Source organism: Amia ocellicauda, chromosome 2, assembly GCF_036373705.1.
Source record: "Amia ocellicauda isolate fAmiCal2 chromosome 2, fAmiCal2.hap1, whole genome shotgun sequence".
Lineage (NCBI taxonomy): Eukaryota > Metazoa > Chordata > Actinopteri > Amiiformes > Amiidae > Amia > Amia ocellicauda.
Window position 1 is genome coordinate 35,781,081 of NC_089851.1, and position 19,046 is coordinate 35,800,126.

The following is a 19,046-nucleotide window of genomic DNA, read 5'->3' on the forward strand; positions in this document are numbered from 1 at the left end:
ATTTCAAATTGGTTTCTTGAACACGACAATGAGTTCACTGTACTAAACTGGCCCCCACAGTCACCAGATCTCAACCCAATAGAGCATCTTTGGGATGTGGTGGAACGGGAGCTTCGTGCCCTGGATGTGCATCCCACAAATCTCCATCAACTGCAAGATGCTATCCTATCACTATGGGCCAACATTTCTAAAGAATGCTTTCAGCACCTTGTTGAATCAATGCCACGTAGAATTAAGGCAGTTCTGAAGGCGAAAGGGGGTCAAACACAGTATTAGTATGGTGTTCCTAATAATCTTTTAGGTGAGTGTATATTGTTCAATTATGGGATAGAATCCAATGAAAAAATATGAATATGGGTTTTCTAAAATGCACTCTCCTACTGCTGAGCCTTACTTTGAACATAAGTAGAAGAACATCCACCATGTTGCTAGATGTCTTCATGCATCAGTGAGGTATTGTACTTGTACTACAGAGGATTGCACTTAATATGAAGTTGGACAGAACCCTGTCACTCATCTGTGCACAATGTGGTCGTAGAATTAGTCCACCGTGGCTGAAAACCCGCTCAATAGGTGCACTTGCTGCTGGTACAGCTAATGCCCTCACTGTCACAATAAAGACTGATGGCAGAGGTTTCCTATTCATAGCCCAGAACAGGAAGCTGTTTTGTCCTTCACACATTGTGAGGCACTGGCTGAGCTGAGAGGCAGGGGAGGTGTGACCATCTCTCCTTTGCCTCTTGTGATAAGCAGCAAACAATCCTGCATCTTCTTCAGTGCACTGAGCCTCCTCCTCTGTTTCTGCAGCATCCATGTGACCAGCCTGCTGTGCATCACGCAAGATCAAATCTGAAAAAGGCAACACTATACACACACATTTAAACCATGCATAATTTGAGGACCATCAGGTTGACATTTAAATTCAAATCAATAAGGCAGATAAATTGTTTATTAATTGTAATGTTCTTAAAAATAATTAAAAGTATACACACCTTTTACTGTGCCAGCAACCTCACTCTTGGCATTCTCATCAAGAAGAACATGATGTTCAAGCCACATCAGGCCAAACGAGGGATCAAGCACAGCTGCTTTTAGGTACAGTGGGTCTAAGAAAGGCAGGGGCTCTCTGCTTGATGTCTCAGCCATTCTGACATTTGTAAAGATTTGTAAAGAATTTGATGCACTTTTGTACTCCCAGCAAGCAAAAAGCTAACTTTAATAAAAATGGGACTACAACACCAGATGCTACCTTGATATGTCCTCCCCCACCAGCGCTCTACTCCTGCCGCCCGACCTCAGTTGAAAGCATAGCTACCACATTCTCTTGTACATTTGATACATAATTTAAGCAACTTTAGCACTTTATGACTCCGTTTAGAGATAACAGGCTAGCTAAAACTACTAAAATAGACATTAACCGATTGTGCTACAATGTAGAAAGTTGCCGCTGAGCTAGCTAGGTGATCGTGCTTGGGACAGCGAAGACATGATAGCTAGTGGAGGAGACGTCACAGGCATGCGCCTGTAATGTATTCCCGTTCTTCAAAAAGTTAGCATTTTGTTAGCTTTTCCTTGCTGTCGGTTATTTTGTGCTTCAAGACCTATAATTGCGGAATGTGTTGAAAGAGGGCAACTTCCACAACAAAACATATAAGATGGCCTAAGACTGTGTTGAACGTAGACCTGAGTGATTTTTCTGAATCTCTATGGGGAAAAATGAATGGGATTTATGTGTTAGGAACCGGTGACGACACCACTTCGGTTCTCTATTGTCTTTGGTGAGAGTCTGTGCCCAAGGACACATAGTATAGCCCTGACACAATTAGCACCGTATTCATCCGCGTACTGCCGCGCATCCATTTGAATATATCAAGAAATGTACAATAACAAACAACATAAAAATGAGAAAAGTGAGTTTTCTTTTTTCTAGTCACGCCAAGTAAAACACCCGGAAGTCAAGTCAAGTCACAAGTCAGTGATTGACAATTCAGTCAAGTCAAGTCAAGTCTCGGTCATTTCAGCTTTTTTCTTGTCAAGTCCCAAGTCTCATAAATTCTGACTCGAGTTAACTCGAGTCCCAAGTCACTTGACTCAAGTCTACATTTCTGCTTAGGGTCAGTATGTTTTAAACATATACATCGACCAGCAAACCCGTCCTCAATATAAATAATGTAATACGTGAAATGTGCATCTCTGTCAGAGTCTCTTCTAAATCTGCTTCTTTTACCTCCCCTGCAAAAAAGCTCTGTGCTGCTCACCAGAACTCTTTTGCTGTTGTTTTTCTCTCCAGTGAAATGCTTAATTGCTTAGCTTTATTGTTTCCACAATTTTCTTATTTAGTGCTGTGTTTCTGTCCTCAGTCCTTGGCATCAGAAATGCCCTCCTTGAGGCGTGTTGTTGCCAGTACATTGAAAAAAGAGATAAATGTCCTGCCTGTCTTGTTTAAGAAACTGCTGCTCCCTGAAATGCCTTTTAATCTGTTACCAATGAATGATGCACAGCCCAGGTGCTATTAATACTGTATCAGTTATTGCCATCATAACAATTGTTAACTGTATGTGGTCTCAGAACCAAATAATTGGTCATTAACTGCTCACCTCAGTGAAGGGAGTTCTGAAACCCTCCACAGGATACAGGGTTCAAACTCATTTCTAATGGCCAATGAGATGCATCAAAACATTAAAAAACAACTGCGGAATTACAGTACAGCTGTATAAAGGCTTTAATGAAGGGTTATGTTTCTTTATGATTCTTGCATCCAAACAGGCACAATCTGAGGAGATGGAAGCATGAGCTTTGATATAAAGCTGTGTGAATCCAGAGCCCTTCTGTTTTGTCAGACCACATTGCAAACATCAGATTAAAAACATCAGCGTTAAACTTGTCTTTTGAAGCTTTTCCTTTAAATCAGTTTACATTTGTAACTGGTGTGCATTTATTCACCAGACTGTTTCAGAGTCCTCAGTGCACCTATTCTTGGTAGAACTGGAAAGTAACTAAGAAAAAAGGTAAAGGGAGTATTTGTTTGATTCATTTAATGTGTTCATTCACTTAAAAATAAATGTTAAAGGTTTACTTATTTAACCTTAATCCTGCAGTGAATCCCCTATGCAATATTGGGCACAAATCTAATTCTTCCACACACAAAAATCCCCAGAACAAGCAAACATGTTATTTTTGTTTAGGGAAGAGTTTTCTCAGTAACCGTTTTCTGTAATGTCTGTCTTTAAAAGATCAGGTGTAGTATCTTTAATGTGTGCAGTCTATTCGTTTATGTGTATTGAATCTGTGATGTCATCTCTACAAAGGCATATGTAAGAAATGTATGGTCCCATGTTTTCCAGTTGTCGTTCGTCACCTACAGTGTGCAAAAGGAAAGCCTCTTCTTTGGATTTGTTTGTGCTTTGTACACATTTACTTTTCAAATAAAATGCAAAACCATTTTACCAGTCTTCACAGTTTTTATTTCATATTGAAAAGCGTTTCATTACCAGTGGGTGGAAAGAATTTATCCTTCAGCTATCATTTAAATGTGTTGACAAAAGAAAAACGAAAGCAGATGAGGCGCAAGAAAGATGAAAACAACGGGACTCCCTTTTGGTATAATGCCCTAAGCTACACACATTTGTGTTTTTCTTCTTTTGTGTGTGAGAAAAAACTTATTTCCTATTATCTTTCTCAATTTAGATGTACTTGAATGCATTTTGTTCCTTCAGGATCAACCATAGCTAATGGGAATTGTGGGCGAATGTAGTAGGGCTTGTATCCAGGAGCAAGACCTGCATCATTCTGTCAGAAGTGCTGAATAATTAAGAGAGCTGGTTAACCTTTTTTCTATATTCTTCCTTTATAGAGTCGTGTTTTCTGATTTGCATATAGGTGGTAGTTCCTAGTAAGTCAGAGGAGGATTGGGAACACAAATACCATACACCACCACCACTACAAAACAATGTATAGAAAAGTGACATTCTGATTAGAGGTGAATGACATTCTGCCCATCATCTTAAAAAATATCCTTGTTGGCAGGCAAGCAGGCACAAATATTAATTTCCAGTTTGATGATGCCAGTACCAAAACTTAGCATTTGTACCAAAACTTAGCAAATTGAGGAACAAAAAACACTGGGCAAAATGGTTTAATAGAGGTATGCAAAAAAATATAAAGAGAAAGAAAATGTTGTATAGTGCATACAAAAGGGATGGTGACGAAACAAAATGCATAGAATATGTTGAGCTGCAAAGAGATATTAAGAAAGGGATCAGGAACGCAAAGAGGGAAATAGAAAGAAACATAGCTCTTGGAGCTAAAACCAATGCAAAGAGCTTTTTTCAATATTACAACAGCAAGCGGTCAATAAATGAGGAAGTGAAACAGATAAAGGGCAAAAATTGAGGTATCTTGGAAAACGAACAAGATGTGGCAAATATTCTAAATGAGTATTTCACAGAGGTTTTTACAAAAGAAAAAACAGATGACATGCCACAGGTTGACAATCAGTCTAGTCAAACCCTAAGAGAGATCAGGATAAATGAGGAGGAGGTACTAAAGGGACTAGCAGAATTAAAAACAAACAAATCACCTGGGCCAGATGGGATATTTCCAACAGTACTTAAAGAAATTAGGGAAATTATTTATAGGCCGCTAACTTGATTATTCCAAATGACACTTAGAACAGGGGATGTGCCAACTGACTGGAAGACAGCAAATGTCACACCAATCCACAAGAAAGGGGACAAAACTGAGCCAGGAAATTTCAGACCAATCAGTCTCACCTGCATCACCTGTAAAATGTTGGAAAAATGATTGGATAGAAAATAGAGGAGCATCTTAATGAAAACCATATTCTTGGAGATAGTCAACATGGGTTTAGACGAGGCAGATCATGTCTTACTAATTTATTAGAATTTTTTGAATATGCAACTGCAGCTGTAGATCATGTGAAAGCATATGATATGATATACTTAGATTTTCAAAAAGCTTTTGATAAGGTTCCACACCAAAGACTGATCCTCAAATTGGAAGCTGCAGGTATTCAGGGTAATGTAAGTAGATGGATTATGAACTGGTTGATGTCTAGGAAACAGAGAGTGTCGATTAGAGGAGTCGCTTCTAACTGGAGTGAGGTTGTTAGTGGAGTTCCACAGGGATCAGTACTAGGGCCTTTGCTTTTTCAAATCTATATTAATGATCTGGACTCTGGAACAGTTAGCAAACTTGTCAAATTTGCAGATGATACTAAAATAGGTGGCTCAGCAGATACAATCTCGGCAGCACAGGCTATTCAGAGGGACTTAGATAATATTCAGTTGTGGGCCGACACCTGGCAAATGAAATTCAATGTGGACAAGTGCAAGGTATTACATGCAGGTAACAAAAATGTCCACTATAATTACACTATGGGAAGAATAGAACTAGATGAAGTAACACATGAGAAAGACCTAGGAGTCTATGTGGACTCCTCACTTTCTCCATCCAAACAATGTGGGGAAGCAATAAAAAAGGCAAACAGAATGTTAGGGTATATTGTCAAAAGTGTAGAATTGAGAACAAGGGCAGTGATGTTCAGACTGTACAATGCACTAGTTAGAGCTCATCTGGATACTGTGTACAGTTCTGGGCTCCACACTTCAAGAAAGATATCGCTGCTCTAGAGGCAGTTCAGAGGAGAGCAACCAGACTTATTCCAGGTCTGAAGGGAATGTCCTACCGAGAGACTGAGGAACTGAACCTGTTCACCCTGGAACAGAGGAGACTACGTGGGGACTTGATTCAAGTCTTCAAAATGATGAAAGGCATCGACCACATCAAACCAGAGGAGCTTTTCCAGATCAGCAGGGACACACGCACCCGGGGACACAAATGGAAATTGGGCATCAAGGCATTCAAAATGGAAAACAGGAGACACTTCTTTACACAGAGAGTCGTCACAATCTGGAACAAACTTCCCAGCGATGTGGTTGAAGCTGAAAGTTTGGGAACATTTAAAAATAGACTGGATAGGATCCTTGGATCACTTAGATATTAATGAACACCAAACGAGCACGATGGGTTGAATGGCCCCCTCTCGTTTGTAAACTTTCTTATGTTCTTATGTTCTTAAATGGCCTTTTTGTAATGTCATCCTGAACAAATACATTTTTAGTAGGAGCCCTGAATACATAGTGATCCATTGAGTCATGAATCATTGCTGACAAAGCATTGTAAACATCTTGCTTTAATGCTTTTGTTTTGTATGAGGCTTTCATAATTGCTTCTAAATTGGTTCTCTTGGTGCCAGTAATCACACTGAAATGGGTGTTCGTTGCTGCCAAAGACTACAGAAATCCTGACCAAAACTAAGCAGTGATTTTGTTTTTGGTGTTCCCTGCCCATATGTGATGTGCAGCTCAGCTGAAGCGATTCACCTGTGAAGGAATAATTAGAAATTCATTTTGACTCCAAGTGGAGGCCTTTACTGGTTGAACAACTTGCAAATGGGGTTTTAACTGGATTTTTCTTCTTTAAACAAACAGTTTGGGGAAGCAGGAATTAACTACATCGCCGTGTAGTTAAAACCAACTCTGGGTTCAACTGAATTATAGGATATATTGTACACCAGTAAACAGAAAACCAAGTTTGGCAGATTAGCCTCTTCACTCTTGTAAATCTTTCTTCTACTCCTGTGGACATAGACCAGTTAGTGTGCGCAAAAGGTTTCCGATAGACTAGAACAAGGAATGTGGCTATTCTAGGGCTCTTGGTTTAAAAAATGCCTCCCCAAACCTCCTGTAGTTAGCAGGGCTTCAACAAAGTGACAAGGCTGAGCAGAGCAATTGCGTTTGACTGTTACTGCCACAATTTGGTTCGCTGTTTGGGGCATCTATTTCCAGAAAGCTTATGCATTACAAAAAAAATGGCAGATGTCCCAAACGTACCGAGTTCAATTTCAAACAAACTGACCTCCCATTTCTACTGGTTTTGGTGACTTCATAAAAAAAACAATAGAAAAGAAACATTCATATTTGAAACTGCTGTATGTCTCTGCTAGATGCAGTGCAGGAATTATCTAGCTCAGAAACAACTAAAAAAACATACATTTGTAATGGAACCATCCAGTTAGCTGTGGTATAAATAAATAAAAGAACATCCTGTCTGATATACTTATACATGTTAAGTATTTATGACTGTACCCTGAGAAAATGATTGATGATGAAATAAATAAAATAAAATATATACATCTATTTAGATGTACAAATTGTGTTTACATCAAACTCACTTCCAGCTGAACTTTATTTCAAATACAAAAGGACAAGACATTTCTTCAACTCAGAATTAATTAAATTATAATATTACAATGGATTGTATGTGAAACTTTATTCGGCTATGAATAAATCTCCAGAAAATAAAAACACCATTTTAAAATGACCTCTCAAAGTACAGCTTTGTGTAGAGGAGGGTATGAAAAGCGTATTTAAATAAAACATTCATTCCAGATTGTTTCCAACAGCAGGGAACATTTTATTTCAATCTCAAAATAAGAATTGAATTTCAGTTATGTTTCGTTCTGTAATAACAAAAGGAAAAGACGCCACAATACCCCACCATTGACAAATGCAACTCCTAAGTAGCTCTACAAATAACATCTGAAACCATCTCCAAATTGCATAGATGTTAACAAATAAAATGTTAACTTGTGTGAAAACCTAATTCCTGTGCAATAACTAAAAATATAATATGTCGTAATTAAGAAACGTTAAGTCAATTGTTTTGTAACACTTTAAAATAAGGGCTCACTGAATATCTTTGCAGTTCCTCTGGTGATTCGGGACACCTTCTTATATCAAATGACAATCTCTGACAGCCCCTAATTCATACGCTGGTTATAAAAGATTATTTTAAAGTGTTATTTTCTGTCTGCACTTTTCAAACACGGTTTCAGATTTAGAATCCACCGAAAAAAAGAGAAATAAAACTGACATCCATTGTCATGTATTAAAAACACAATACAGCTAAAACTTAGCAAATATCAAACACATTTTATCAGAGGCTGTTTAAGTACTGTGTGTGTGCGTGTGTGTGTTGTGTGTGTGTGTGTGTGTGTGTGTGTGTGTGTGTGTGTGTGTGTGTGTGTGTCTCAGTAGATCAAAGCGGTTTCATCTCAAATGAAAAGACCTGTCTGTTATTGGTGGTGTTTTAGAAGAGTCAACAAACAAAAAAAGGACCAGCAATGCAGACAGGTTGTTATTGGTGATGGTAAGGGAGTTTGGAGCTTTGATTAAATTTCATGCCTTTTAATATATATAACAATACATACAAAATCTAGATGAGCAAAACTCCTACTCCAATAGAGGAAACCATTTCAGAAGCATTTATAGGGACACCTCTACACCAGTTACGATACATGTATCCAGATTGACTTCCTCAAGTTTGTTAAAGTAGGGATAGCCAAGTAAAGAAAAAAAACATCTTTGAACCATATACATATAATAAAAATATATGGAGACACACAAAACATGTGCATGTCTCATAAAATATATTAATTTCTGAAGGTTATGGCCATATTAGCCATGACTGCTGCACCAGTAACAGAAGTCAAAGGCCATATTTGGTTTGCCATCTGCTGACATCATTGCCCAGATGTTTTAGGACAACGTGCTAAATAAACCAATTTGTGCATTTATTCAGCAATGTTATGTTTTCTTATGGGGACATTATTTCCCTTTTCTATGTAGAAATGAGTTTAGAAAAGGACTTTGGGAGTTTTTGTCAAACAGACCTCCATAACCGAGTCTATTTGATTCAGGGCATTCTTTTTATTTTATTTTTTTTAATCATTGACTAGTACGTCAATTCATGAGCAGCTGAATAGAGTTTGGTTAAACAGGCCTGTTGTTGCTGAATCTCAAGTCATTGTGATTTGCATTTTCATAAATGTAATTGTTTTTCATAACTCCTCTCTGAATGTATGCAATTTAATCAAACATATGAGCTTCTCAGTGCATTTGAATGCTATGTAGTATCTGCGGTGTTGTTTTCCATTCCTGATGCAAGTCAAATACATCAAGTTTTTGATGAAGTATGTTATTAAGTGTTGTGTTTTTTTAGTTTGTTTCAACGCATTTTTCTTCCTTCTCTCTTCACTTCACTAACTAAACAAATCTGCATCGAGTATCAAGGCATCTTTTCTCCTTCCCTTTTGACATACAGTGGTAGGAAAGACCGAAGACGGCTTCAAATAAGTTAATTTCACTTTGTAAATTACATTGTTTTCCCAATTAGATTAATTTAATTATTGACAATTACAGGTGATTAACTTATATATACAAAATTAAAATAAAATAAAAATCACAGCTCTGACAACTGAAATTCCCAATCACAAGAACTAATGTTTGCTGGTTTAGGACAATCAAAATACCTGGGACTTGAAAGTGGTCCCTACAGTCTTCCCTATGGTTCGGCCTTGTGCACACATAGAAGCCTGTTTTGCTTTATTTTCTGCCGTCATTTCTCATTCAGTGGCTCTTTTATTTTGTTGTCCTATTACAGCTTTCTTCACCAAATCAATAACAAAGCTGGATAATAAATGCATTATTATTTTCTCTTCAGTTAATTAAAAGCTGCCCAAAAATTGAATCCACCAATTCCCCAGTGATGGTATGATTACAAACTGGATATTTAGGTGGAAACAGTTATACCGATGAATAGCGGATTATATGTAGATACAACATATTTCTTTTCCAAGCTGTTGAATTTTTAAAAAGGCTGATAAAAATAACTGTATAATAATAATAATAATAATAATAATAATAATAATACTACAATGGAATATAAAACCTATACATTTTGCCTAACTGGAGACAGGGAAATCCATAGAAGGGATTTAGGAACTCTGCTCAGAATATGATGTGACCTCATACTGCTTGTGGCTCCAACTTTAGATTAGGGAGTTCTGCTCAGGTGGTCCTATGAGAGGGATATTCTTTACATATAGGCGTATTTTCCTCTTCCCTGATTCAAAACAGGTTGCACCATTAATATCTAACCTCAAGAAAGAAAGGAAATTTGACAAAATTTAATAAAAATTAAGTCCCTGACGGGGGGGGGGATATCCTTGAAGAGCAGGTATTTTTTATTTTTCTTTTCAGGGGCATTACTTTTTCTCCAAGGATTTCAGCACTTGCTCATAGGAGGGAGGCGGATGGTTGCAGTAGGATGGAGGAGGGGGGTACGGCGGGATGAGATGCGGAGAATTGGGCTGGACTTGAAAGGATGAGGCCATGGGGTTCATCAGGGATCCTCCCGGGTCACCGTAGTGCTGCAAACCTGGTGGCTGCGATCCTGCAAGGCAAAAAGACATGGTGGCACTGAGTCAGGGCCCTGAACTATGTCACTTTAAAGCCTGAACAATAAAACCAAAAAGGAAATCATAATTATTAGTTGTATTATTTTCCGCTAAGCATTCATCTAATCTGTAAACAATCTGTTTGGGTTTATTTTCGCTTTTTAAAATAAACCAAAGGACAAATCCACAAAGGACATAAACTGAGTTTAAAACTGGACATAAAAATTGGTGATTTATAGTTACAAGCATTATTTGATTTGAACTACATTTCTTACTTTATATTGAAATATCGGAAACACCTTTTAATAAGGTGCTGCTTATTCATGCGTTATTCATGATTTGTAAATGTTTAATAGATTAATAGATACTTTAGAAAGCATTAAAAAGGCTTGATTACAGCAATACATGGAATGGCCACAAAGTCAAACAGGTAGCTAAAAACTGTCTTGTAAATCATGTATAATCACAAAATATGAAATAATGTATTATGAATGTGTCAAAGCAGTAGTGAAGTTTGCTTTATAACTTGTTCATAAATGATTTGAAAGAGTGACAGCTTTTAGCTTCCTTTTTGACTTCATGACCATTCCATATGTTCCTATCACTGAGTTATAACCTATTTATAAAGTATACAATAATCATTTATTAAACATTTATAAATCATTAATAACATGATCATCAACTTATTCTAAAGTGTTACCGTAATATCTAATGCATGTAAAATGTATATAGCCAATATGTATGTGCATGTAATATTCAAATGCCTCTATAAAGCCTACATAATGTCATAACAGCATTCATAATACGTTATGACAACTTATCTATGTGTCAGAACAGGTGCATAATTATTCATAACACTTTTATCATTTGTCATAGCAACACAGAGCTACATTCAAATAAAGCATTAGATTAGATTCAAACTATTGTATGAGTTAAAGTGGGTTCACAATAGGTAATTAGATTGTATCTCATTGCAGCCACTTTTTTGGACTACAAACAACACAGAGGGTGTAGTTTTTACTGCATTTTCGAAATTTCTTATGAAAAGGTGAAAGGTACACCATGTAATTTTTTTTTTCTTGTATTGAACCAGAATAAAATTAGGTTAAGCAACTCTGCTAGGAACAAGTGGGACAATTCGGACAAACTCTGCTATATATAGTTGTCTAGCAAGATAAACTTCTATTGAAGCAGAAATCAAGTAATGTCATTTGCATGTATAGTGTATGAGCATTATGTACATGTGTGTGTATTTAACAGCATGGATGAATACATTGCTAATCATTTCAAATGCAGTGTAGGCCAGTATGAATAAGACATTCCATTCTTGATATCCCCAAATTTGTTCAAATTTGGCACAGTCTGAGAATTATGTAAGACGTGCTAAAGCACTGGGTTAATAACAGATGTCTAGTAGAAATGAAATAGATATCCCATTTTCTGATTGCTTTGATTATACAAATTGTACTTGTAGAGGTGGTGGGGGCTGAACAGCACAGTCAAGTATTATGTTGGACTTCCCACTCAGGGTACATAGCTAAATTTAAAATGTACTTGGTGAGTTTTGCTAAGCCATCTGTACTCAGTATTTCTTCCTCCATATAATTAGTAATTTGGCAGATTTACATTTACTCTTACTTTAGGAATGAATGGCAAGGGGTCACACACACTACATTTTATGTCACATAAATCAAAGCAACCAAAAATGAGCCTTAATTTTGTTTAAAGGCTTTCATTAAATAAAGTTGTAGAACTGTATGTGAAATTATAGGTTGCAGATTCAACCGCGCTTCCCTGAATGAGTCGGAATTAAAGACTGTGAATGAAATTCAGATTAGATGATCACTGCTGAATGAATATATATGGTCCTCGTGATTTCTTTACATTTTGTTCTTTTTGTAGCCATTTGTGAGCAGGATGAAAGCTTAGTGAGAGACGATGTCGATTGCCAGAGAGAAACCAATCAAGGCAGTTTGATCAAAGGTTGTCCGCACTCACCCGCACCGGCTCTCTCTAGGTTCTGTTCTTGTTGTGGAAAAAAATGCTTTTATTCTGTTTTTTGTTCAAAGCTTAAATTTTTGAAAATATGTTGCCTTATTCAGGGATCTGTCATCTAAATGTTTCTATGTTAAGGATACAGTGATGACAGTTATGCATGTCTTTTAATGAATGAATAATTATTAGTAGTTTAAAACAGATTTCTCATATTGCCTGTAGTCTTTTATTTTCTCTGTTTTTCCTTTCTCAATTTTTGCAGCTATTAATGTCATATAAACATGTTTTTTCATAATGGGGGGTCTGCTGATAAAGAAATACATTTGAATAGCTTGGATGCAGGAATCTCTTATTAAGGCAGAGTACAACAGTTAACACTTATGTGTAGTTATGAATTGGTGGTTAATTATAATCAATGAAAAAGTCTACATATGCTGTGCAAGAATGACTAAGTAAAATAATGATTTGATCTGTGTGCTCAGATGTGTAAATATGTTGTAAATGAGATCTAGCTTGGTTCAGATCAGAAGCAGCACATTCTCACAAAATGATTCGTATGTAATTTGCCAAACATTTTCTTTTCATAAAGCAAGTGTTAAGCTGAACAAAAGTAATTCAGGTGCCCTTTTTTATGGAGCTGTGTAGAAATACCAAGCCATGAATCTCCCCAACTAACCCAAAAAGGATGGCAGCATTAAATTCAGTCTTAAATGATGCTGCAAACAGCTTTTGTAGAGTGAAGAGGATAAATGTTAATTCCTGGACACAATTCAAAAAGTGTTTCTTTTCAATGCAGTACTGTATTGAACTGAAGGTTGTCTTAAGAATCAGTTTACATTTCATTATTGGATCTTATGCTTCAAATTAAGAGAAAGAAAGGTTTTCAGGCATCTTTGTGGATTTGTTTCCAGTAGTGAGAAATCTATGAAAGCTAGGGGGAATCGCTACAGAAAATGACTGATGTTGTGTATTAACTAACACAGACTCACTGCTGAGCTTTAACGCTCTTCATTAACAAAACATACAGTGGTACCTTGATACCATTCCTACTAGATCCATACAGCATCTGCCTCTGTCCTTGAAGTGCCTCTCTGTTTCTGCACACATATGAATTAACCAATCAGTGGTTAGTAAAACGGACAGCCACACTCTCAACCTCAGTGACATTTACCTCTTCCAGTTACTAACAATAATAATTTCCCACCAGTCTTTAATATGAAATCTCTTACTATACCTCAGCTGACATTGTTGGTTAGGTTGCAATCGAATTATGAAAGCTACAGGGAATGCTTAAATAGGCCTGAGTGTTTGTGCATGCTTCTGAATGAAGACCTGTGGGAGAAAGGTTAAAAAAAAAAAACCTCAATATATAAAAAAAGTTGGTATTTGCTGATGACAAAGTAGCAACTTACTTTTAAATATATACATATTTATATAGTGTATATAAATGTTTCTCTGGTTCTGGTACAATTTCATATTGCCAGTTACTGCACTACGACCTGTTTCAGGAGCGATGACAAAACCATGCCTCCCCAGATGTGAAGCTGTCAAAGTCTGCCATGTTTTTCACACAGCGAGCCCGAAATACCTTCAGACCATGTATCATCAAATCCAATGACTGGATGCAGATAGATCCCATGGGCACTTAAGAAGTCACAGGAGATACTTTAATTGGGAGAACTGAGTTGTTCCAACCCAGCTGCCTCCCACTCTCCCTCAGCAGTGATTGGCCAATTGTGCCCTGCCTCCCTGGGAAGTCCCGCCCACTCCCAGCAATGCCATAAACTGGATTAGATGTGCCACTAGGGAGCCCTAAGAACCCAATGTTCGGATGAGTTTTCTTAACCCACACTTTGAATGGTTTAAAAGATGATGTTATAAACAAAACCATTACCTAAAAAAGCAACAGAAGGATTTTGCATTGTCATGAGTGTACTAAAGGAAGGACACATTCATTCGTCCATTTGTAAGCATAGCAACCACAATTATGCATGAAAGCAAAGAATGTTCCTTACACTTAACCTGTGCTGAAATTGCTCAGAAGAGATTGAGTCAAAGTTAATGACTTCTCTGGAAGAAGAAAAAAAACCTCTTGTATAATCCAGCAGTTTGTTACCTCTGCTTATCTCAGTGATGCATTGAAATCTCTTGAAGAAATGCTGCAGTAACGGCCATCCGTGTGCACTGCAGTAATAAGGAAACCCACACTCTTGTCACATCGAACTTACATGACTGATGATATTCCCGTTTTGTCACATAGCCCACTGCGTATCTCTCACTGAGGCACACACCATGCATACAGAGATAATACCATCCGTTTGTCCCTATGTTGCACTTTTCATATGAATTCCCCACACAGAATGTGCATGTGAATTATAATTTATAACTTAATTTTACTTAATGTCAAAATATGTTTTTATGCATATCCTTTGCCCTTTGTAAGGGACATTTCAGAATACTTCGATGGTGCTTGAGTGCCTAATTAACTTGATTTATGGAGAAGATTATGCCACGTTTTATGCATGAGACTCGCCAAAAGAAGACTAGTTTTATGACTCATCAGGGCTTGTTTCAATTTGGTGGCTTCGGCTCAGAAATGCTTGAGCTACATTAAACAGACTGAATTTATGTCATAGTACCTGAAAGGGAAAATCTGTCTGCTATATATTATCTATATACGATCTGCAACAGACTATGAAAGGGGTATCTCCAACAACACCTAGTGTGAAGTTCTCTGAAAGGAAGAGAGGGCACTAAAAGAAAACTCCCCAAAATGTATATAATTGATTCAATGTTATGATTATCTGTGGTCATCCTTGCAGTACAATCTAAGACATTTAAAGAAAAAAAAATATATATCTTAGTTTGAAATCTCCATGTATGTATCAGGTGCCCACAGATTGACTTCAGGCCTAAAAAATAACTGTAAAAGGAAGAAAAGTATGAATTACATACATTTTCATCAACAATTTTCAGAAAATTATTTATTTTCCCCCATGGAATATGTTGTTAAATAGAAAAGTGTATATAAAATCCACTTATCATCAACAACTGTCTAGAATAGATTCCTTCATAATTCTATAATTCTACACCCAAATAGAGGTTTTAAGTGTAGTACATCTCATTCGTTTTTAAACTGAGCAGATGCAGTTTTCACCTTTTCTTTTGCATTGAGTGCTTGGTTCAATTAGACTGAGGTTTTTAAGCCGTGGTAAGTATGCCTTCATGATTGAAGAGGCATTGTTTTGTCTCCATTGTGTGTTTGCCTCATTTTACATTTGCTGCTGCAAGAAGAAGGTGTCACTGGATTGAACACAGAATATACTACTATACAGTACTTATAGTAGGCACAAATGTCTGTGTATGTGTGCGTGTGTGTGTGTTGTAAATATTACTTTTCACATTTAGGAAAGGCATATTAGACATGCTGTCAATAAGAAGTACATGTATTTAACTGGTAAAAAGGCACTGAATTTGTAGTATGCATATTTTGTTGGTGTTGTTGTTGGGTGGAAGTAAGGGAAATGCATTTACAGTGTTTCCTTAAATACAGTAGAAATGTAATTAGAAAAATGGTACCATTCACATACATTGAAAATATGCTTCGTTTCTGGTTACTATACCAATTTGCACAGTTATTGCCAAAATAAAGTAAATAAAACCACGTTCAATATAATAATAATAAAAACAACAATAATCTTAATCTATCATTTTTTAATAAATGTAGTTAAGCACATAATATCTAGCTATCCACTGGAAGGCAAGTTCAGAATATCTCATCCAGTAACTTTAAATTGTGTTACTTATATTAAGTATTGATCTCAAGAAGGCCTTCTTGAGGAAGGACGTTGCCCTGGATCTTGATTGTAATATGGGAATATAGTGATAGTATTTATATTTAATATTTAATATACTGTTTAGTTGACCTTTAAGATACTTCCACAGTATTTCCACCATCATTTACTGTTATGAAAAATCCAAAATCTTAATGATTCCCTTCCCCTTATCAATATGCCTTATAAAAGAGCAATACACTATAAATAAACCAATCAAGAGATGTTGAATCAGAGCGTGGTGTTGGCATTTTACCGTGAGGGGTCCTCATTGGGATGGCATGCTTCCTGTCAATCACTGTCTGCGGTCCAGCTCCCTTCAGGGAACACTTCTCACTGTCAATTCCCTTCATCATCTTGTGTGACAGCTTTCTCCCCGCATCCCTCTCGCTGCCACCCACCGCCAGCCTAATTGCACAGAGCTGCTGATTTCCAATACAGAGGCACACTCTCTTCGGTCTCCACACAGAAGGGGTGAAAGACCTCTCCTGGTCATGCTTTGTCCATTGTTTCCACGTGCGGCTCATCAGAGAAGGCATTTGGTCTCAGACTCAGAAAAGTCCTGGCTCTGCGCCCCCCGCCTGCTGGACACTTGCTACTGACAAAGGTCCTGAACAACCCGATTGAGAATCAAGTTGGAAAACTATTTTAAGGGGTCTCGGAGACATAGCTGAGCAAATGATGTGAGTGGTGCCACAGGACGAGAGTGAAAATAAATCCCATTTTGATTTGGTTAGTTTTGGAATAAATTCACAGGCACTTCTATCCTGAGTCTTAGGAGAGATGGAGGAATTTAGACACAACAGCATTACAATTTATTAAGTGTGTTTGATACAGAACATACCAGAACGTCTTGTATATACAGCACTTCTAGATTTAGCAGCAGGAGCCTTATTTGGGTTATAACCCAGTCAGCTGCTCTCTCCCTTACTGAAGATAAGACAATTTAGCACTGCACTAAAAATATTTTGTCTTTCTTTCTTCCCTCTCCTACTACTGTCCCACTCAAACAAGTACATGTGGGATACCTAGAGATTATTGGGGAACAGGCCCCGTTACTTTGCTATCAACTTTGCTCCCCCAAGTCACCAAGACCCCTTCACTGGTCACAGATCACAAGGAGTCACATTTCCCTGTCACTTAATCCACTAGACACACAAAAAACAAGTTGAAAATTATTTGGGCCATGGAGTTGGGAAAATGCAAAGTAGTCTCTTAGTTGAGAAGACAAGGTAAGCTGGATAATACATTGAGCTTGAATCTGAAAAAGGTGAGTAAAGGACAGGTGCAGTTAATTGGGGAGACTAACGTTTGGAGCGATAAAACTAGAAAAAAAAAAAATCAGATTTCTCATGTCTTACCAACTACAAAAGTAAAAAGAGTCTAATGGACTGAAATGTATATGTCTTCCTGTCAATCAAGAAACAGATGATAAGATAAAACACTGTAGAACTAACTAGTACATAATTATTTGTGTGTAGTTAGCAGGGATGATATACAATTAACAATTATGCTAATATCTACATTTGGATTAATTAAAACATTTTCATCAGTGTAGTCTGCTGTACACATGCAGTACAATTTCTGTACAGGCAATTTAATATAGACAACATGAAAATAAATCATATTTGTCTACAAGTATCATGAATTTCAAATTTCTGAAATCAATCTGTAAAATATCTTTTTTTTATTTTTGTTCTGTTCCGTATTCACAATTTGCTATGGGTTGCAAATGTTTATCTCCAGAGATAGCAGAACCTTCTTTATGTATGTATGTCTGGGAAAATATCTTATTGCTTCTGTGAAATCACATTACTCTTCCACATCACTAATGACTTTGGCGACTTGACATTTGGAAGCATTGTGCTGTGTTCATCAGTGAGGTGCACTTTAGGCTCAGACTGCAGTTCTGTCATTTTAGTGTGCTAATGAAGAAATGCGTTTAGTGAAAGAAAGCATGATGTTTCCACTCAAAACTCTCAGACGAATGTTCACATTCTTGTTGAAACAAGCAGAAGATTAGAAAAAATATGTGAGATGGCATTGAAAAATAATTATATGTGTTACCCACCTATGAACTTAAAAATGAACAAAACATGTCCTATGGCAAGACAAACAAACAAACCATTTACTAATTCAATGACATGGACACACTGTAACTGTAATGGAATTAGCTGTATGTATTACTTCTGTTGTATTTAGTGTTTATTTCTGCAATGTCTTCCAGTGTAAATGAGCAGGAAATATATGAATTCTAATTATTTGACATTGACATTGACTAGAGCTCTTTTGTCACATGCAAAGTTTTTCATGTAATTTTAGTCATGCTTATTAATTTCATTCAATTAACTAATGTTTTGAACAACAGCTAGATTTAATCTAAAATCAAGTTTGTGCCATTATTACTTAATTTGGAAAGAAACACATTCCCTTATTTAATTTGCTAAGGGAAGGCAAAGCAAATCTAGTTTCATAACATAGATAAGTGAGTGTAAACAAGATATTAAAACTCATTATCTTAACAAGGAAAAACATTTAGACTACTGTAAAAAGCCACACAACGCAAACATTAATTAATATTAATAATTCAATTACCTAGCTTCAGAAATAAAGGCAAAAATGCATATCAGGGTAAAGAAGGCCTTCAAACATCATTTCTACTTGACTAACTTTTCGGAAATTCAACTTTATTATAGTAACAGCAATGGAAGGCCTGTCAAGTTTTAAAGTAAGCTTATCTAATTTGCTTCACAAATTTGAAGCTAGCTTAGCATCGCATCATTGAAGGTCTAACAGCAGGGCATATTGCTGTTTAATTCATTGATTGTATATCTGCAAAATTCGACATTCTTATTCTGTCTCTAAAAAAAACACTATACCAAACCAACAGATCAATT

At 36.7% G+C, this 19,046-nt stretch overlaps 1 protein-coding gene across 1 annotated transcript in view; it reads right to left on the minus strand.

Annotated features, from left to right (window-relative positions):
• Positions 1 to 7,251: 7,251 nt before the first annotated feature.
• The window catches only part of vopp1b (VOPP1 WW domain binding protein b), a 92,184-nt gene continuing 80,389 nt past the window's right edge, over positions 7,252 to 19,046 (minus strand). The window contains exon 5 of the mRNA XM_066723369.1: positions 7,252 to 10,317. Within this exon, the coding sequence (XP_066579466.1) occupies positions 10,130 to 10,317 (188 nt within the window). The 3' untranslated portion in view covers positions 7,252 to 10,129. The remainder of the gene's footprint in view (positions 10,318 to 19,046) is intronic.